General features: G+C 35.6%; 1 protein-coding gene across 1 annotated transcript; it reads right to left on the reverse strand.

Annotated features, from left to right (window-relative positions):
* Positions 1–1484: 1484 nt before the first annotated feature.
* Nup205 (nuclear pore complex protein Nup205) lies at positions 1485–22769 on the reverse strand. The gene is made up of 32 exons (XM_085192766.1): positions 22583–22769; positions 22229–22389; positions 21843–21963; positions 21082–21259; positions 20790–20990; positions 20290–20371; positions 19983–20086; positions 19502–19775; positions 17013–17149; positions 15761–15943; positions 15144–15335; positions 14748–14865; positions 14353–14467; positions 13779–13948; positions 13231–13434; positions 12668–12886; positions 11746–11881; positions 11193–11379; positions 9374–9554; positions 8763–8872; positions 8481–8625; positions 7404–7550; positions 6993–7128; positions 6635–6750; positions 5414–6220; positions 4835–5079; positions 4445–4582; positions 3652–3904; positions 3009–3216; positions 2357–2563; positions 1920–2038; positions 1485–1656 (listed from the first exon to the last, which is right to left on the reverse strand). The coding sequence occupies exons 1-32, from the start codon at positions 22596–22598 to the stop codon at positions 1579–1581; spliced, it is 5688 nt and encodes a 1895-aa protein (XP_085048892.1). The 5' UTR covers positions 22599–22769; the 3' UTR covers positions 1485–1578.
* Positions 22770–22936: the final 167 nt, after the last annotated feature.

The raw sequence follows: 22936 nt of genomic DNA on the forward strand, positions 1-22936 counted from the left end.
AGCATTTACAGTAGCCTCATTATATTCCTGGGCACCGACAGACTCTTTGATATATTTATTTGCATAAATAAATAATAATTTACATGAATTATTGTTATTTTGTTGCTCTACTATAAATACAAAATGCGATGTTCAGTTCCGCAAATGTACGTATAATGTAATGTATGAAAATAGTACGATATAGCAACGAAATGCAAAAATCGTATATTTTAAAAAAAGTTCTTTATGTTTAATAAAAAAATGTAATTTATGTATTCATATAAATGTGTACAATAATAATAAAAATGTGTCAATCGCTAATGTTAAATCTATTGAAATTTAACATTTTCATTGTTATTATATCGAGGTTTATAATGAAATAATAGTAATTAACGGATCGTAGCACAAAGCTCGAAGCTCACATCAGACTTTTCTAAAGAACTTCTCCACATCAGTATCCCGCAGTAGCTATCTAACATATTACACAGAGGCAATAGGCCTCTGCTACCGTTACTTTGATTTTTCCATTTTCCAACCACGATTTTCTTTTGTAAACTGGAATAATGGAGACAAAAGCTACTTTACTTTGTATTAGTCAGTACCTAGTAAAAGCTTTTTAGATATGCTATCTCGGTATTCATTGTGTAAGAGACTATACACCTGGAAACTCGTTCTGTGGAATTCAATTTATTTTGATCTTCCATCCTATCCAATCAAATGACAGCGATTTTCAATTTACTGCAGAATTATCTACAGCTCGGTCGTAGACATTGTTTGTTTTTAAGTAGAAGTTTTCTAACGAAGCTATAAATTGTAAATATACAAAGAGAAAAATATGTGTAAAAAAGATTAAAGACGTTTCTATATATTAATTTTAATTGGTAAAAATGAATGGTTCAATTTACTCGTATATAAAAAAACCCGATGGGGATGGGGATCGAACCCACAACCTTTACAGTATACAGTCACACTTTTAAAATAAACTATAATTATTATTTGTTTGTAATGATTTTTTTTTTCTATAAAATATCTATTTTTTTACTTTTCTCGTCTTTCTACTTACAGAAAAGTTAAATAAATTAGGTATTTTACAAAAAAAAATCATTGCAAACATATAATTATAGTTCATTTCATACAAAATGAGTGCGTAGCTTCATATTGTACTACTCATTGACATACAGCCTAGAATTTCGTTGGGACCCTCTGTATGCGAGTCCGACTCGCATTTGACCGGTTTGATTTTCAGCTTCGCACTGGTACCCGCATATTGCGGGGTAGAAAGAGCCTACTGATCAGACATTTCGCTCTCTACTTTTCGCCAAATTCTGAACGCGAGTCGAGCGATTCTGAGTGGCGAGGAAATATTTCATTTCCTCCAGTGGAAATCGAACCCACAACCTGACGCGTTTACACACACTTGTGGGCCTGCGCCACGACTGGCCTCTATATATTAATATCAGATTAGTTACTTTGCTAACACAAAGAAACATAATAAAACACAAAAACATTACAAAAAATATTTATTTAGTTATTAAAGTTATTACAAAAAATGCATACTAATTACAAATAACAGTTAATATAAGCTAGTCTGTAAATGCGTTACGGTGAGAACTGGATCATGGTCTTGATGTCTTTGACGAGGACTTCGAGGAAACCGCGTTGCATTTCCGGTTGGTTCTAAAACAAAATTGATATTTTTTTATTTTACGCTACATTTCGCGTTCCTGCGGAAACCTAGTGTTAAAACGCTCTTTTCCCCAGGCACTGTTTATTCTTCGAGATCATCAACGCTGCATTTTTTTTCTGACCAAAAGAGAGAAATAAAGGGAAATTAAAACAAATCTTTCCGACTTAAGGGAATTGAACCTAGAACTCCACAATCAGGACACAATTTATCGTATAATTTTGTTAAGTAATAATAAAAAAAAACAAAAATTTACTTTAGTAGTTTCCATAAGGTCATCTATGAATCTCTCATTAAACAACGCCACTAGTTCCTTGCGCAACCCCGCCAATTCCTCACCTGCCGCGGCGTTTACCGCCATTGTTCTGTTTATCGCTGAAAGAAAATTACGCAAAAGTTACTTGCTATGTGCATAAAATGCAACGAAATCTTATCAAATTTCGATATAAATCTTCTTACGTGTAAAATAAAACATGGTTATGTCTAAAAAAGAGTTGAATGAAAAAAAATCTGTTTATTTGCACTGTGTCGACACAATTTCTAAATGATTACGTGTGTAATTCTCATCTCATAAATATATTAAATTTTCATCAAAATTAATTAAGTATAAAACAATCATTACTCATTATTAAACGACATTATACAAAATTAAAAATAATTCAAAACCCAAACAAACAACAAAAAAAAACTAACCATCATCATCCAAGCCCCTCAACGCGGCAGTACGCAGTCGCCTCGTGTGCACCGCGAGCAGCTGCAGTGTTGCGTGCGCCGCGTGCGTGCAGCACTGTAGCGCTGAACGCCGCGAGAGGGCGCGGGCGCGGAGTTGTGCTAGTACTGCGGCTCGCGCTTCGACAGGGGACGGGGGGGTGGAGTCCTCGCCTAGGAGCTTCTTCATGTCTAGTGGGAAGGAAAATCGAAAGAAATTGTCATATATATATAATATATATATATATATATATATATATATATATATAAATCCGTTTTACGCTTTATCCCAAATTCTGGATACTGTCTTTTTTATGTGAAGTCTTATGTGAACACAACTATATTCATAAATACTTTTCAAAAAATGCTGCTTATTGCTAAGGATTAAATTTTCTTCTTCTTTCTCAAATGTCTTTAAATCTATTAGAAAGATGGCACCCTCCTTCTATTATATTGTTTTTCAGTGTATTGTGTAAATTTTACTGGACCAATATAATTTAGAGTTTAAGAATTATATTTAATTAATAATATTATAAATTAAAAAAAAAAAGATAGAAAGACTTCCATTCACGCAACTAACATATCTACACCTCGGTAACTATAACTGAAAAAAAAAATAAACTAATACATCACTAACCAGCTAAAGTCATACTCGGGACACTATGCAACTGATGGTGCACAGTGTCCAATAACTTCGCATGTTGTGTTCGTTTTCTAAGTAAAGCTGCTAACAAGGCAGGCGAAGCCCCGCCCGCCGCCCTAGCGCCCTCTGCTAGCGCGGCGTCGTTGTTTAAACTACCATCACTTAGTGTATTACGAGCGAATAGCAGTAAGTTCCATACAATCTAAAAAATAAAATAATCAAACATTAATTATATTTGTTTGTGTCTACTATCGCTTAAACCTGCTTCTGTTGACAAAGAGAGCGGTTTTTATACAAAACAACACAACAACAGCCTAAAACGCACAGAATTAAAAAAAAAACCATAACATATTTCACAAGAATCGGGATGAGTAAATTGTGATTAATAAAATATGGAAATGATTTTAAAACAACGCCCTAGCAAAACGACATATTTGCGGCAATTAATGCACTACTACTACACCTACAGGACAAACTGTCGCGTCCACAGTTACACGACTGGCCTCAATCTTCATTCTTTAAAAAATATTTAGTTTCCCTTCATAGAACTAAGATAAGTAAGCTAATCTACCAGGTACCAGGACTTTATAACTGACCAAGAAATTATTAGAATAATATACAGACCAAATAACCCTACCTTATAATACAATATAAGCGCTCTATCTGGTGAATCAGGAGAGTCACTACACTCTTCATTCACTTCGGGTGGCACTCTAAACCTTGGAAGCAAGGCCAGCATGAGGAACTGTATACGATGTAGACCAGCGGCTCCTGACTGCAGGGCACTGGCTCTGGCGTCGTAGACTTCTGGACTCGATGTACGTGATATAACTGATGTTAGTGCTTCTAGTTCGAGGAGTAGACCGGCTGGTGAACTTGGGTGTGCCGCTCTAGGAATAGAATTAAGATAAATTAGAACATATTACATAGTAGGTCAGCGAGTCGTGACCGCCCTAAAGTTAGGCTTTTTGAACTACAGTACATTGTGCACTCAGGAAAAAAAAATTGTATTCAGCTTCACACAGGTTCCCACACATAGCAGGATATGCAGATGGAACTTGGGAATTTAAGTGTTAAAACACACTGTTCCCATAAATACATTTGCGTTCTCCACTTTCCAACGAATTCTGTAGGCATTGTGTGTTGAGCAGTAAAACTCAACGCCGAAAAAAATAGTGAAGGTAAAAAAAGCTTAAAATGAAATCTACTCACTCATCCCTGACATACCTAAGTCCAATATCTATGACCTCGAGCAGTAAAACAATATAAAAAATAAACTTACAGTGCAGTTACAAGTCGTGGCCGGCCTGAACTTATTTGAAAATGGCTGTACAGACTTTTTCCAAGAGAACAATGCTCAAAACTTCATAAGGCCTAACTGTCGATTGTACTGTTGTATAAAAAACAAAAAAACACCTCCACAGACATACCTAAGCACAGTGTCCACGCACTCGAGGTGCGCGAGCAGCACGTGCGCGACGTGCAGCACCGCGCTGTGGTTGTGCGCGCCCAGCGTGCTCAGCAGTGCGTCGCACAGCGCCAGCGCCGGTACTAGGATCTGACGGAACCTGACGCAAAATAGAATTTATTTCAATGAATATCTATATTTTATCTTAAGTTTTTTATAACGTTGAGTATCGAAAGGCAACGCCGTGCTTTACCTTGCTATCGGCAGACTACAAGAAACTTAACATTTTCATTTCCTCAAGTGTAAATCGAACCCACAACCTGTAATATCAGTCGCACGTTTAAACTCCAGTGCCACAACTTGTCTAAAAACTAATACTTTTTAATTTGTTTAAATAATAAACGTGGTTTACCTATTAGCAACAGTGGGCACAAAATCCGTTTCGCTCATCCCATGTCCATGCCCAATACCATTTCCAACATGTGTATGCACGTCTGGGTGTCTGTCCAGGGCTCGCACCGCCGCTAAGCTTGCAAGAGCACCCTGTGCCAGTATCGTCTCCGCCCCCACTCGGATACCGGCTAACTTGATTAGGAGCGCCATCTTGGATTCGTATACGTAGAGCACTCGAAGCGATTTGGGATTTGCTTCTAATGCCTGAAATAAAATGTTTTTAATATTGTTGACAGTATTCTAAATTAAATAAGTTTTTTGGGTATGGCAATTATTATAACTATATTTAAATATAAAATTATTTATTAACATATTTGAATTACCAAAAAATTTTGTCTACTTTTGAAAATTAACCACAATGTTCAAATTCGAATTCAAAACATTGTTTATGCAAATAGACTTTTGCAAACACTTTTGGGGTCAAATGAACATAAAGCTATTACCGGCAAATCACATATTATCCAAAATATAGTCGGAAAACTTTCTCACAGATTACAGTGAAATTTTACTAAACATTCTATTAAAGTATAAAAAATACCTCTTTCAATCCTTCGTCATCTTGCAACAAACTATCAATCAAGCTTCTCAAGTACCCCTGATTGATCAACGTATTCAACCAATCCGTGCCCGGATTTATTTCAATCAACGTATCCAAACACGAAAGGGCAACCATTCTGCATACATCATGGCCGCCACCGATACAATCACTGCAAACTATCGAACATAAATTCTCTCCAAAGCCGTTAATAACATCGATAGCCATCGATTTCAGACTCGATTCTTCTCTAAGTTTCACTTTAGAACTATCGAGTCGACTGACATAATTCGAATTGGCTTCCTCATCCGGTTCAGCAGGACTGGATTTCAAATTAACTATATTTAGGAAATTCAACAACGCGCCGTACAAATTGACTCTAACTTTTTGAGTTGACGCACCCGAAACCAAGATCCAACTTAAAATTTTATGTAAAATAAACTTAAGAGTCAAGGATTTAGTTTGCATTATCTGATTCGACGGTCCAAAGAAGCTCGTTTCGAATTCTGCCGTTTTCAACGACGATTCTCTTTTTTGTAATATGAAACAATGTCTTAAGTAGACTAGCAACAGTAAAACAGTTCCCGAAGCTAAATTTCCTATCTGGGGGAGGACTTCGGCTAGTGGTATTTTATTTAATAAATCCTGTAGGATATTAAGGAGTAGGTTCTTCCTTGCTTCCAAATTCAGGATGTCTTGGGGAGCAACACAGAATATTATTTCGGTGAGTTGACGCCATGAGTCGTAGTAATGAGTGAGCGTGGCCGCGAGGTTCCGTTGTTTGTTCACTTCTGTCACGTAGTCTAGGACCTGGTGGAATTAAATAAGTAAATCATTTAGATAATTTACAAGTCTGCAAAAAATAATAAAGGAATCGTATTAGCGAGGCCGTCATAGCGCAGCGACACAGCGTTGAATGGTTCCTTGGTGGTTATTTCCTTGCTCTGGTAACAATCGCGTTGAATTCTGCCATTCGTCCATTTGTCGCACACATACTTAATGCAAATTTAAGACTTATGTGATTTTCTCATGGATAATTGTCAAAAATGTACTTCATATATTAAAAAAAAATAATCATAATCGGTTCACCCAGTCAAAAGGTAACAAACATAAAAAAAATAAAGTCGAATTAATAACTTCCTCCTTACGGAAGTCAGAAAAAAGAGCAATTCAAACTTAACATGATATCTCTTTAACTATATATAAAAACAAATAAATACATACTTTCTGTATCTCCATAGCAACGAGTCCCCTTTGCGGCGCCGACGCTCGTAGCGACGCCATTTCACGCGCAAGTAAAGCATGGACTCGCGATACACTTATACGTTTACCTCCCAAGCCTGTGTATTAATATGTATTATTAATTATACAGTGTTGAATTAACAAAAAAATGTAGGTTAATCAGTTGAAGCAAAACGAAGAAACGAAAACCCTCTGGGCCTCTTCAGAAAAGTCAGATCAAGGTATTATGAAAGAAATTAATTATCTAGATAAAAGCGTTAAGTTTCGCACAATATGAACTCATGAAAAGTGAAGAACACAAGTAATGATAAAGCATGGCTCTGACTCTGAAAATCCTTACCAGTAGGCAAGTCGCATTCATCGATCGCCTTCCTCAACTGATGTGCGTGAAACAGCTCCCAGTGGGGCTCCTGTGCTGGTGACACACTCACTGGTAGTGACTCCAGTGCTCGACGCACCACACACCACTCCCATTCCTGTGATGGAAAAATAATAAAATTGTGTATTTATTTTCTGCCTCACGTTATCCTATATGTCGCAGATAGGGAACTCCATGGTTAGTTTCTGTTCACCAAGCAAATGAAAATAATTCAAAATGACAATTGAATTCACGAGCGTCGCGTTTACGGCCAAAAATTGTGGCGCTGCTTCTTTTATTATTGAGCATTATTACAAATATGAAAATATTATTCTCAATATATTTTCTAGTTTTCAAGTGTTCTTAAATCAATGAACTGATAAATGCCCGTACCTGAGCCCCGTGGTGGTCGGTGCGCGTCAACGCCGCGAGCACGGCGCTCAACGCCGCGCGGTGCCGGCCTGCGCCCGCCGCGCCCGCCTCGCACGCACACGCGCGCAACGCCCATGACCGAGACGAGATTGTTGCTGGTGATGCACTCTGGAAAAAAAAACGTTATCTCTATAGATAATAAAACAGTAAACATATTTTGTCTGTACACTTTGTATTTTTGACTGAAATGGATAGAGGGGCACTTAAAAACTTTATACATTATGGCACTTAAAATTTCTTGTCTGTCTGTCTGTCAGTCTATGTGTCTGTATGTATGATCACGCTAATCTCTGAAAGTATTGAACCGATTTACGTAAAACTTTCACCAATCTCTTTGTTTTAACCCAGTTTAATATCTAAAATTTGTTTAATCAAAATAGGTTCATTAAAAAAAGTTATAGTCATTTGAATGAACTCGAGGCATGAGTTTGCCTGGAAATATATAGCAATCCATATCTATACTTATAATAAATCTCTATTTGTTTGTACTTAATCTTTATTATTTTTTATTTTAAACTGACTTTCAAAACAAGGAGGAGGTTCTCAGTTATTTTCGATTAGATATCGATTAATAATTTTGGATTCGATTTCGATATTTGTTTATTTGGTTCGATACGGGAATTTTTTGTAATATGCAACCATTACAGTTATTTTACAAAGAATATTATAAATCCTTACCCAAATCAATAATTTAACATTTAAGGCTGTTTTTGAACGAGTAAGTCAATTCTGTTTATTAAATGAATAATCATGTAGTTCAAACAGGCGAGGCCGCGGGGGGGCCGTTAGTATAAAATATTTGTTATATATAATTTTTTCGTTATATATAGTTTATATCTAAACATATAGAAATTAAAATCATTTATACCTTAGAGTGGGGATGTGTGTATCCCAACGCATCACGATGGCCTCTTTATTTCAGACATTTATGTATTATTAATTTTATTATCAAAAATCTGGAACGTTTGACAAAAAATCTAATATTGAAAATTAAAAATACATCTAAAACAATATTATTGAAAACAAAACGTATAATACCTCCAAATTAACAACAGCTTTGGCGTGCCTCGCTAAGAAGTAATCCCGTGCCCGCAACAGTCGCAGGGCGGGCGGCGCGGTGGCGGGGCGCGCGCACACCCAGTACACGAGGCGGTAGCAGCTCTCTACCAGGGTTGATGCTTCCCTGGCAATACCACATTATATGATGATGACTATAATTCTATATTATTACAGCCTTCTATACCAGCTAATTTTCTATAAAGCTACTTTTGACTGCAATTTAGTTCAATAATTATAGTAATAAAAAGTCATAATACACACTTTTGAGGGTTTCCAGGAGCTATATAAGCTTCGAGTATATCCAGTATAGAGTGAAAACAGGTCCTCGGCGCTCCCGCACTGCCCGGCTCTTGTAGCACGCTGCGTGATATCTGATACCAAGAATATGTTTATTTATATAATAAGCCTATTTATAGTACATTATTTTCATATTCATCATAAGCATTTTTCACGTAGTGTCGTTATTCGGCGCTGTATTGTTATTCGCATTTCAGAAGGTATATGGGAAGAATGAAAATATTAAATTAAATAATTCATGCCTCCGCGTGGGAATTGAACCCACAGCCGTCAGCCAGACGCTGTGCTGTTGTGTCAGGACAACTTCCCTCATATGAATATGATTATTATAAATAAAATATATGCCGACATCACGGGTGTTGTAACAACAACTACTAAATATTTTTCTGTCAATTCGATCTATATTTAATAAACATAAAGTTTAATCCTTTCATATATCTTTGTTAAAAAATGACAAGGCAAACGAGTGTACAGGTAACCTGATGGTAAATGATAACAGCCGCCCACAAGCTCTACATCTCTAAGCAGACAAAAACAAAAAAAACTACATAAAACTATTTAAAAAAACAACTTACGTCATCACTTAAATTATATCCTAGGAGGAAATGTGCCAACGAATTTGGAGCTGTTGGTAATAACTGTAATAACAGTACTATAACCCCTTCTTTGGCTGACCTCATGTGGTCCACGGCTGCCTCACTTGATGCTGTGTTGCTGGACCATTCCTCAGCTTCCAAACACTCGACGAAACAGTGGCTGTTATATAAATAATCAATATATTATAATTTATAATTTGAAATATATCAAGTGATTGCATTTAAATCAAGAGTTTTGATTTAAATGCAATTAAGCTAATATATATAATACTAGCGGACGCGCGCAGCTTCGCATGCGTATTTAAGGGTGAATTCCATGAAATGAAATAACCCATGAAACATGTGTTCAATGAAATATTTTTAAGAGTCTAAATTTGAAATTTTATAAAAATCGGTGGTGATTTAAGAATTTTCCCATACAAACTTTCAACCCCTTATTTACACCCTTATGGGGTGAATTCTAGAAAACCATGAAACATGTGTTTAATTATATACGTTTAAGAGTCTGAATTTCAAATTTTACGAGTGACGATTTAAAAAAAACCTATACAAACTTTCCACCCCTTATTTGCACCCTTAGGGGGAGAATTCTAGAAAACGATGAAACACGTATTCAATTAAATACTTTTAAAAATCTAAATTTCAAATTTTATAAAAATCGGTGCCGATTTAATTTTTTTTGCATACAAACTTTGAACCCCTATTTCACCCCTTTAGGGTTAAAATTTTTCAAAATCCCTTCTTAGTGGATGTCCAGATTACGAAAGTAAACTTTTGTCCAAATTTCACGTTTCTATCATCACCGGTTACGGCTGTGCGTGCGTCTTACCTCAGTCAGTGAGGACAAGTCCTTTTATATATATAGATAATATGTATATGTAAATCTAATATAATGTTTTTTACTTAATATTTTAATATTTTAATATTTTTTTCAGATATTTTATGCTATGAATATTAGACATTAACACACTCATTATAAAATCTTCAATTATTATCTATATATATAAAAGGACTTGTCCTCACTGACTGAGGTAAGACGCACGCACAGCCGTAACCGCTGATGGTAGAAACATGAAATTTGGACAGATGTTTACTTTCGTAATCTGGACATCCACTAAGAAGGGATTTTGAAAAATTTTAATCGTAAAGGGACGAAATAGGGGTTGAAAGTTTGTATGGAAAAAAAAATAAATCGGCACCGATTTCTATAAAATTTGAAATTTAGATTTTTAAAAGTATTTAATTGAACACGTGTTTCATTGTTTTCTAGAATTCTCCCCCTAAGGGTGCAAATAAGGGGTTGAAAGTTTGTATGGAAAAATCTTTAAAGCGCCATCGATTTTTATAAAATTTGAAATTTAGACTCTTAAAAATATTTCATTGAACACATGTTTCGTGGTTTATTAGAATTCACCCCTAAATAAGCTAGCGAAGCTGCGCGCGTCCGCTAGTTATTAATAAAAATCCCTAATTTTCAAATAATAGGTTAAATTTGAATGATCAATTGTGGCTTACTGCTAATGTAAAACACTAAGTAACACACTGCATTTGATTATAAACTGTGGAATAAATTATTTTCATTTCCTCGCTCTAATATACTAACAGTACAAAGCGCCTATGCCTCCAGACATAGGCGGAAAGTGGGGAACGGTGTGACTTAACACAAAGTTCCCGTTGCCTACCCTGCTGTGTGCGGGATACAGCGTGAAACCGATATAGATTAAACCATTAAATTAAAATTAGACCATTAAATCATGTCAACTTCGATATTGAAAATGGACTTCGAACCCCCACTAACCGGATATCGGTAGCACGGTGCGCGGTGTGCATCACGGCGGCCAGCAGGTGCCGCGCGCAGGAGGGCGCCTGCGTGGCACGACACAGGAGCGCCACAGCACGCGCGCCCGCCGCCGGCAGCGCCGCCACGTGCTCTACCACGCGGCAGCACGTCACCAGCCGGTCCGTGTTGTCCGGACCTTCGGGAGCTGCAGCGGAAAACAATTCACTATAAACACGGCGGCTGTGGATTCAACTCCAACTTGGTGTAAGATTTTTATTTTTCGCTCTAAGAAGACTAATATGTATGTTTTGCCGTCCGGAATGTTAAGCCATATGAACAACTCAGTAGATCCAATAGACTCTCTTTGTCTATTTTGCCATGAAAATATGTATAGCTGTTGAACTGAAACACTATATATCATTAATGATAAAATATTACTTCAATTACTACATGCAGAGGAAGAGAGAACTTCGTTATTTTATAACAGCTTATAATTTATCCACTGCATATCATTTTGAAAATCTCTTGGACCATTAAGTTATGGTTAAAGAATGTAATATACAATTTTTACCTAAAATAAGCTTAGACAGTCCAATCACAAGTACAGCGCGACCAGCTTCAGCCGCAGCGGTGTTTAAAGGTCTTTCAAGAGTGAGTGCACGTTCCAATAATTGAAGTGTAGACACTAGAGTCTGTTGCACGTACACCTAATAAAAATATTTAAAAATAAAAACGAATCTATTTGAAATTGAATTTGAATAAATTAATTGCTGTGCTCAAGCATTCAATTCATCATCATTCAAATCTGGATAATCGCATGTATGTAAGATACTGAGAGGTCATCATCGTCAAATCATGATTTTTTTTCAGCTTTACGCTGTATCCCGCCAACAGCAGGGTAGGCAGAGGGAACCTAGTGTTAAGACCCTCCGTTCCCCACTTTCTGCCGAATTCTGGAGGCATTGCGTGTTGAGTGACAGAACTCAACGCCGCGCTGTGGCTCGACACCAGAGCAAAGAAATGGAAATAAAAACGTAAATAAATATTTCACTACCTCGAGTGGGGATCGAACCCACAACCGTTGCGTTACAGTCACACCCTTGTACCGCTGCGCACAACGGCCTCAAATCATGAAATTAAACATAGTATATATAATATTTTTTTCATATATATATAATATTTTTTCAATATTTAATAATATTAGTAATTGTTCTTCACTCCTCACTGGAATCCCATGAGATTGAATGAATAAATTAGGTATCTGTATAATGAAGAGCCAGATAATCGAAGCTTTACTGTAAGTTGTCTTTATAACTTACGTCATATGTGGCATAATTAAAATTATATTAAAGAATAGTATGGCCCTATGAGAAATATCTAAAGAAATAAGTATGTAAGTTCAAATTATGTTGCAATAAAAATATCTACAAATCCTCCAATATAAATATATACTACTTCACACTATAAAAATAAACAAAATTAAAGAAACTCACCTGTTCAGGCGCATCTTGTTTATTCATCAACTCATGAGCTTCATCCAAAGTATTCAAAACGAGACGTAAAAATTCTGATTTTGTATGAAGTTGGAGTAACAGCCTGAAGCCAGGTGGTGGATTCGAATCTGGCTCTCTGTTGGGCGGTGGGAAGTCCGATGCAAGGGGCTCGTACTGGTCCAGCCAGCAAGCGAACAGACGGAAACTTAGCGAAAGTATCTGAAAATTAAATAATCATTGTATTGACCACAAGTAATAACAGGATGCGAAGAGGTTTATAAATTAGTGTACAATAAAAATCATTTAAAAATATATTGAATACTTCTCAAATCTTAGAGATATTACGTCAATATTGGTGGAACTATTACTATGTCAAATGAAACCAGAAAAAAAAGTGGTATACATAAGATTTCTCTTCAAAGACCCGCTCGTTCTAACGCGGACCTCAATGCCCCACTCCATATTACAAAAGTAGAGTGACGAAAATAATTTGCATACAACCATTCGATCGATACAGTCACACACAATAACAACTGTAAACAAATTAAATAAATAAAACGAACCTGCCATTTCTCCTCACTTCTTGCATACGGCCGATGCGGCGCTGGCAGCGCTAAACGCTGCAACGCGTGTTCCACATAGGGGTCCAGCCCTGGCGGTCGATTGCCGGCGCCCAACGCACGCGGTAGTGGCGCCGCACTGCATAAGGAGTCGAGTAGTACCAGGAACGCGCGTGATAGAGGATACTCTTCTATACGACATTCTACCTGTGAATTTGTTGTTTGATTTAAAATTGTGTTTAAAATATAATTATACTTTATTTAAATTTTAATACAAAATATTTTTACTCGTACTCGTGGATCAGGGGCACAAGCGTGTGACAGTAAACGCCGAGGAAATGCAATATCTATTATTTTCATTTCTTGGCTCTGGTGTCGAAGCAAAGGGCGGCGTTCAGTTCCGCTACTCCAACGTATTACCTCCCAAATTCAGCGCAATGTGGGAAACGGTAGTGTCTTATTGGGAATGGAGTGTCTTAATACTAATTATTGGGATTAGATCCCCCCCCCCCCCCCCCCCCGCCTTAACAAAAGACCCACCCACCCCTTACCTCTAGTAGCTCAGCGTTCAACGCCCGCTTGTCCTTCGAAGCGGAGACCAGCTGCGCTCCCTCCAAAGCCGCCCAAACGCGCCCCGCTGTGGCCGCGGTGCCACCCAGTGCTGCTAGCGTTAGGCAGAGTTCCGCCTTCAGTGGGAGTGGTACGTGACAGCATATTAGACCTGGTTAGGTATTTAAAATTACATTGATGATTAATCGTTATGGAGTATTCTTAAAGGCAGAGTGCATGGAGTAGAGTTCAGTGTTTGGCTTTCAATAAGTGTTAAATTTATTTCTTCAGGATGCGTCTCTGTTTTACAACTAAATAATTGACTTACAACGAGTGAAGTGTACAAAAAAATAATAAAAATATATAAATTTGTTCATACACTAAGCCACTTTGTGGACATTTTTCACTGTCTGACTTTTGATCATTTAAAACGAAGTGATAATTACGTTCAATTCTTACTTGAACAAATTTATTTTTATTAAAATAACCAAAACCAAAATATTTAGAATATATATTTTTCATGATTGTCTTTTCTTAGACACAACCATTTAATAATTAAAACAAAAAAATCCATACCAAACATGCAGTTGACCGCATCCCATTGTAAATTTTCACAAATACTGACACACGCCTCTTCGTCTTCTTTGGCGACCGCTGATATCAGTTTCAGAGCGGCTATCATTGCTTCTACCTATTATATAAGACTACAAATTATAATCAAATACGTAATTTAGAGTGTAGTTAAAAAATAGAAAAGCTTTTAAAAACACATCACTATCTTAATACAAAATATAAATAACTTTTATTAGGGATAAAGCATGAAGTTAAGTTAAGTAGTTAAGTTATAACTTTTATTCAAAATTATATTGTATAAACATAATAAATAAAAAAATTATATATTAATTTTGTCATTTAGCAACAGTAATTCAGTATTAAAAAGATTCATACAAGGTTATCAAACTATTGCATACCTCCTCTTGTCTCACTAATAGTCTGCCTGGTCTTGCGGCGGGCGTCACTATGGCAGACGCTCCTAAGGAAGACGAGTGTAAATGGTCGGAGAAGGGAGCTGGATCGGCACGAAGGTTTCTATTGTAAAGAAAAATAACTGCTAATCCAACATGTCCAACAGAAATTGAGCAGCTTATATTAACAAGTATGGACATGAGCACTAACACCCACGCTTTATTACCCACTTTTTAAAACTATAACATGCTGAAAGTAAATGATAAAGTTATGACGTGCTAAATAAAGATTTCTTTCTTTTCTTTCTTAGGGTTTTGTTTTCAAATTTAATTTGAACCACAAATAAAATTTTTAAATAAATCTCCAATTATATTAATCAATTACTATATAGTTACACTTACCTATAATACAAAGACAGGGCAGTAAGCAAATGATGTGCAGACAAGGCGTCCCTTCGCGCCAGTAAGGCCCAAGTATGCTTTGGAACGGCTAGAGCTGCGAGCGCGCGGAGATATGCCGGGAGTAGTGCTGCTACAACCACCTCACCGGAGAGACGCACGAATTTGTATAGAGTCGCTGCTCGGCCGCCGGCTCTGGAGGAAAAATTAAAAAACATGTTATTTTTAACTTTACCCAGTATCCCGCAACAGGGAACCTAGTGTTAAGACACTCCATTCCCATTAAGTTACTTCCGTTCCCCTCTTTCCGATTCTGAAGACACCGTGTGGCGGAACTCACCGCCATGCATTGCCTCGGTGCCAGAAGAGTACGTTACGGACGGCTCCAAATTCGAAACATGTGTCGTGTAAATTCTTCGCTATGTATAGGCGAAGCTTCATTTTACATTTAAAATACTAGTGGGATGTTATTATACAAACCAATCAAGTTCAATCTCTTTTTGTTTGTACTGGACTGTACTAGAGCTTGTCGCAATGCAATAAGCTCAACAAAGTAAAGCATTGAGGCAACTAGGCTACCAGGAAGGAACTGGACTAAGGTCTAGGCTTAAGGCATATACCTGTAGGAGTGTTGCGTTGTATCACAAGCGAGCCAATAATCCCTGCGTAGGTGTAACGGATCTTGTGCGTACAAACGTTCAACGCAGCGCAGCAGGGCTTCGAGACGACTTCGCTGTGGGGAGGGGCCTGGAGCGAGTCCTTCCGCTGCATACATTTGTGCTGCTCTAGCTGCTTCTTCCGCCCTGTGGGTAATAATTATGGATTTATATTAAAATGAAATATATATAATACATAAATGGTATATCAATACCTTTAGGATTGATAGATTTCATCTATTTATATCTGTGTAATATAATAAAGCGGAAGAGTTTGTTTGTTTGTTTGAACGCTAAGATCTCTGGATCTACTGGTCCGATTTACTTTGTTTTTGTTTTGTATGAAAGCTGCATTCTTCAGAAGTGCTATAGGCTATATAATATTACATTACACATATATATGTACTAATAAATTAAAATACTTTCTAATTTGATATGCAATTTATTTTGCCATGTTAATAACAACCGTCGTCGCTACGCGACCGTGTTCGTTACCGCGTCATTTTGATATTCATCCTTATGAAAATAAATATAATAGTCACTTTTAGCATTTCATCTAGAATTGTAATTATATTTCTATAGAAATTATATTCTTATATTTCAAGCAGGCGTAGCCGCGTCCGGGTCCGCTAGTACTAATATAATAAAGCAGAAGAGTTTGTTTGTTTGTTTGTTTGTTTGTTTGTTTGTTTGAACGCTAAGATCTCTGGATCTACTGGATCGATTTACTTTGTTTTTGTTTTGTATGAAAGCTGCATTTTTCAGAAGCGCTATAGGCTATATAATATTACATTACACATATATATGTACTAATAAATTAAAATACTTTCTAATTTGATATGCAATTTATTTTGCCATGTTAATAACAACCGTCGTCGCTACGCGACCGCGTTCGTTACCGCGTCATTTTGATATTCATCCTTATGAAAATAAATATAATAGTCACTTTTAGCATTTTATCTAGATTGAAATTATATTTCTATAGAAATTATATTCTTATATTTCAAGCAGGCGTAGCCGCGTCCGGGTCCGCTAGATATTTATATCTGTGTAAATATCTCCCTCTGTTTTGATAACTAACAGAATGAATTAAAAACTACACATAAGCTAATAACTAACACTTTATTTATTTCGTTTTACACACACTAGAAATATTAAAACTACAGAGAAGAACTTAAATAATAACTAAAACTTTAAATGTAAATTGACAACTTACTTAACACGCATCTCCATAAGTTTAGAGTGCATCAACACTATAAAATCCGTTATAAGTGAATGGATGCGACGCTGATAATACTCCTCGGACGCCACTAAATCTGTTGATAGTATAACTTCGTCTAGATACTCGAATACCTGAAAAAATATATTAATAATAATAATAATATATACTGAGGCCGTCGTGGCGCAGCGGCACAAGGGTGTGACTGTACCGCGACTGTTGTGGGTTCGATCCCACTCGAGGAAGAGAAATATTTGTTTATGTTTGTATTTCCGTTTCTTCGCTCTGGTGTCCAGGAAATGCGCAGCGTTGAGCCACTCGACACGCAATGACTCCTGACTTCGGCAGAAAGTGGCGAACTGAAAAGTGGAGGGTCTTAACACTAGGTTCCCTCTGCCTACCCTGCTGTGTGCGGGATACAGCGTGAAGCTGATTTAATTTGAATTATAATAAGATACCAAAGAAATGGATTACAACAATAAACCTTTATACCCTCAAGAAGTATAACACCAAAAGAAGTCCTTATAAAGCGATTGAAGAACTACAGGACAACCAAAGCCCAGAATACGGTTAAATCAACTGATACACCTCTAAAACACCAAAAAAGGTATACTACTTAAAGTCGCTATATTCAATACGTGTTTTAAGACGGAGCATTGACGAGCGTCAATGGAAGACGGGTATAATAATGATATTGAAACAGGTAAAATCATCTTATTGACCGGAAAGGCTTCTGCCATTTATAGGAAATCTATTTGAAGTAATGTATGTAAAGGGCCAGGGATAATATAGTTGAGATCATCTCATTTGTGGACAAATTAAAAGTACAGTTTAGCAATATTTCTAGACATTGCCAAAGCATTGGATAAAGTTTTGTACAAGGACTTAAACTACTATTTAAAATAAGTATATATAATAAATACTATTTTCATATAAAAAATACTATTTTCGTATAATAAAGACTTGGCAGCTACGTTCACAATATCCTATATCTTATAAAACAAAGTCGCTTTTCGTGTCTGTCTGTTGTTTCTAACTCTTCTTCTTCTAAACCACCCAACGGATTTTGTTGCGGTTTTCACCATTAGGTCGAGTATTTTTCGTAGAAGGTTTATATATAGTTTATTATTTGTACATTCTTATGTAAATTAACATAAATACGATAAATATGAATAAAGTCCTACCCGTTGAGACACTTTCGCGCATGCGCTGCTTTAATGGTAAGTACTACATGAAAAAAATGTACTGGAGTATTGTTCCTCTTAATAAGATCTACAAAAAAGTCCGCGAGAGCATATTTTTATCTTTTAAGGATAACGTGTAGTGATCATTTTTCTGTCTAAAAATAATAATTTCAATATATTTTTTATTGTGAGGGATATTTTTCCATAATGGTATTAATCCTTATCCTTTAAAATACTTTATTAAATTTCTACGTTAAACGAAGATAAAATTTGCTTTTTACACAATTTCGAAATTGCGAATAGTTTTAGAGAAAAACGCATTTAATTGTTGACACCTCCCGCCGTTGACACATCAGCTGTATGTTACTCAAGTTTCACTTATCCCTTACTCTCAGCATATAAATTTCAAAAAAAAAAAATTAAATTTCAAAGTTTTTCATTTTAATAAGTACTTTAGAAGTTGTTACAATATCAAAAAATCCTCGCTGCGAAACGGCTCGCCACTTCCCATGCGTCCGCCGCGCCCGCCTGCCTTACATTTATCGGTGGTTCAGTGGTAGAATGCTCGCCTGCCACGCGGGTGGCCCGGGTTCGATTCCCGGCCGATTCATTCTATTTAATTTTCCACCAATTTTCCAATAAGCCACGTAGTGCTTGCTTTTCATCAGGGACAAGCAAATAAAAACCCGCCTGCCTTTATAGCAACGAAGATTTAGATGCGTTTGCACGTATTGGATAATTGGAGTTGAATGTATTATTTCAGCGCGATATATTTTTTGTAGTAGTTATTAGTAGGTAGGCTTTTGTTTATAATTTCTTCCGTTTAAAAATAGTCATTTAACTATCTAAAAATAGTCATTTAAATATATTTTAATAAGTACTTGAAAAGATTAGTAGCACAGATTTAAAATTACGGTACCTACTAAAAAAACCTTGCTGTGTAAAACAATTGGAAAATCCTTATTGAAACTACGAAAATGCGGGTTGCATTAGGGTTTAATTAATTTTCACATTATCTTAAGTGCTTTGCAAACATACATTATATGAATAATCCAGTAGTAAAAGCGGGCGAAGCCGCAAGGGGGTCCCTAGTATGAAATAAAATCAGGTGTGCCTCAAGGTAGTCTTCTTGACCTAGTCGTATACATAATCTTCGACATAGACATTGTTGTAAAACAACTAGCTCATGACCAAGACTGACTTTTATTTCTTATAACCAGTATTACAAATGTTTTACATTCTACCTTACATTTATTAATATTACTTAATATACAACAGACATATAATAAAAAAACAACTCACCCCACCATCAATCGCGGCATCAACCAACATCTCATCCTGATCTAACAACTCAGTTTTAGGCTCGGCTCGTCTCAACAGTGAAACAGGCGCCCTCTTCAAGGCAGCCAGAGCTAGGCCCAAGGATAACTGACATAATGCCCTTAGCCCATTTGGTTTTTGTTCCTCTTGTTGATTTGGTTGTGACGGAGGAGATAGCTGGTCTAATAGGACTGATATGAGATCCGCGTCCTGTATTAGTGGTAGCTTCTTGGCTAGCTCTTCGCCGTCTTCACGCCTGTAATGTTAAATAGTTACTAAAATTACTTGTATCTGTGCTAATGGTATAAAATTGTAGATTCTATTTACTTAAACGCGTTAATCTCAGGAACTTCTAGTTCAAATTGCAAAGACAGTGCAATTTGAACTAGAAGTCGCGTTTAGACTATTCTTTTATCTTATCTTACTTCTTACTTTTACATTGTACAAAAATCATTTAACTTACCGATGCAACACCGACAAGTCCAGCGCATAAAGTAGAGCCATTTGCAAAGCGAGAGATATCTCATCTAAAGCGCCGGTAGGACCTTTTGATGGTGAAGTCATTTGCTAAAAAAATTATTTACAAAATATATCCAAATTTTAAACATGTAAAAATGTTGTAGTAATAGTGCTTATCGCCAGGCAAAAGAATGAAAAATTGTATACAAACATTCTCTGAATGTTATATAAAATAGAAATAATTTGAACCCATTTCATTAATATCCCATAAAGTTTGTAAATAAAATTATAATTGGTTTTAATTTGTGTACCTCTGTTAGTAATCGTAGCAGTATATCCCTTTCCAGACCCTTCTGAGCAGACGCAGCAAATACAACTCCAGCCAATAATTTTCTAAAAATAAAATAAAATTTTGTTTTTTAAAACAGAGTTTAAAAAAGAACTTGTTAACTACTGTGTCTTCTATTAAAAAGTGATGAGGGCACTTCTAGATCTCACACAATCTATAAATGAGTGCACATCTCAAATCTATAAAAGAGTGCATCTAAAGGTGCTGCCACCGATTCTAATAACTCTTGGACTTGAATATTCAAACATTATCCAGTTTCAATAATATAACACACTCAAATACACCTCAAACTGATAATATCTTTTTTTGGTAAAAAATATTGACAAACACTGCCATGGTATTCTTAGGCCCATATTTATAAACTGCTCTCAAGTCTGAGATCGATTTTGAGAATGATCCTTAGGTACTCTCAAGAACAATCTCAAGAGTTGAGAGTGATTTATAAATATGGGCCATACTTACCTAGTAGTGTGTATCGTAGCCAATAATCTCACGTGGTGTTTATGCGGTGGTAAAGCACGGTTTCTACGGAGCAGTTCCAGTTCGTTATCCAGGTCACACTTGTGTAGAGAATCTAGGACTCCACCCAGCAACCCATCAGAGACTAGCTGCCCAACGTACCGGGAGACATATGATATAACTTCTTCTCTGGCCCCAATTGACCTGATTGTAACATTTTTTATGTATTATTATTAATTTCAGACCATTAGGTTATATTTATTTCTATGTTCTAAAACAATAATCCTCAACTCACCAGGACACACCATCTCTTGCCATTAAAAGTTCTCTTAATGCTTGAACCAATGCTCTTTTACCATCATAATAAAGTAATACTGCAAGAAGTCCTCTAGCTAAACCTGGTCTTCTAGAACTTTGTCTTTGAGCTGTGTGTAGTAATTCTAAGCAGGCATATTCATTTGCATTGTACATATCTGTAAAAGAATATTATATAAAACAACTTGAAAATAACATGTAAAAAGAAAAATAAGTTCAGAAGAATCTAAAGTAATACAATAAAATTTAATATAAAAATAATTTCAGGATATGCATATAAAATAAACAAGAAAAAATGAATTCTTATAGAGACTGTTTACTGGGATCCATTATATAAGCTAAAATTCTAGATTCATATCCTTCTACCCAATATAAATATGAATAATTATAAATTAATGATATCTTAATTAATTATGTAAATACTTTTAGTGGTTTAGAAAATACTATGACTTGAGAGTGAGGAAATGAAAATATTTATTTCCCCTAATATGAGTGAGAATAAAACCCACAATCCTCGCATTTACTATGCACCTCATAATTCATATAAATTCTTTCTTAAATTCAAGTACATGACAACAAAAATGAATTCAGCAGGTTTACACTCTAAGCTAACAATATACAAGACAGAAGTGTACATATGAAAATAACACAAATATAAATTTGTGTTAAAAATAAAATACTATGTCCATTTGTAATTACCATGATGTAAGAAAACTACTATAAAAAAAAATAAGCTGTTACCAGAAATAATAATAGCTTCATCCACTAATTCTTTGGAAAGTAATGTTCTACCAACACTTGGTAAATTTACTCCTTCAGTGATTCCTCTCTTTATTTCTTCTCTGCTTGCTGGATTTTTAGCCTGTAAATAATAAATAAATTTTCAGCCATGTTTTATATTTAATCAGTTACAGGTAAAGGCTGAATTTTTAATGTTTGTCTTTTTTACATATATTCTATAATTGTTTAATAAATCTCCTTTGTGTATACAATGTAACATTAGTGTAGTAAATTGTGCTCCATGTATAAATAAAAAATAATAATACAAATTCAAAGAAAAATATATAAAGTTAAGGTTCGATAATAACTACTTTAGTGACAAGCTGAATTAATTAGGCTACACTTACAGGATTTTTTAATAATGATAAAAATGTCTGTTTATGCTTTCTTAATACAGATTCAAATGTATGCACTGCGTAAGGGGCACCACTGCCCTCATTTGTAAGATAATTTTCGACGACCGCCGCCAGCTCCTTGTACGGAGTCCATAAGTCTTCAGTTGTAGTGCCTTTAAAAAAAAGAAAACTTTAGACTTTACTGAAATATAATATTAGCTGGAATCTGACAAATTCTGAAACTTTATCATATTAAATTTGTAATTAACATTTATAGCTAAAGAATCTTTAATAATAATGTATTAATATGTTTTTAAATAATTTAACCGCCAAATACATATAGGTTATGTTTGCATATTTCTGTACCTTCGTTTATGTCCATGATGAAAAAGATTACTTGTGTCTTCTAACTATATTATTCTAGGACACATATAAAACTCATATCTAAATAATTATGTATAAAAACCTTTTAAATAATATCTAATGAGCACTATATTTTGAATATTCGCTATCGGTATTCCAACTTCCAAATTTGACATTTAACAGTTAAAACAGATAAACTATTAGATCAGTCAGCGTTCCACCAACAACGTTCCATTTGTTAATTTTTATTTATTAATTTAAAATGTTCTGTGTTATCATTTTGTATTACAGAACAACAACAACACTGGTTTTATTTAGACTATATAACTTAAATGGCGTGCTTAAATACGCCTAAAA

This window comes from Heliconius melpomene, chromosome 11 (genome assembly GCF_056956725.1).
Source record: "Heliconius melpomene rosina isolate 202511_hmr_F chromosome 11, ASM5695672v1, whole genome shotgun sequence".
In the NCBI taxonomy this organism is placed as follows: Eukaryota; Metazoa; Arthropoda; class Insecta; order Lepidoptera; family Nymphalidae; genus Heliconius; species Heliconius melpomene.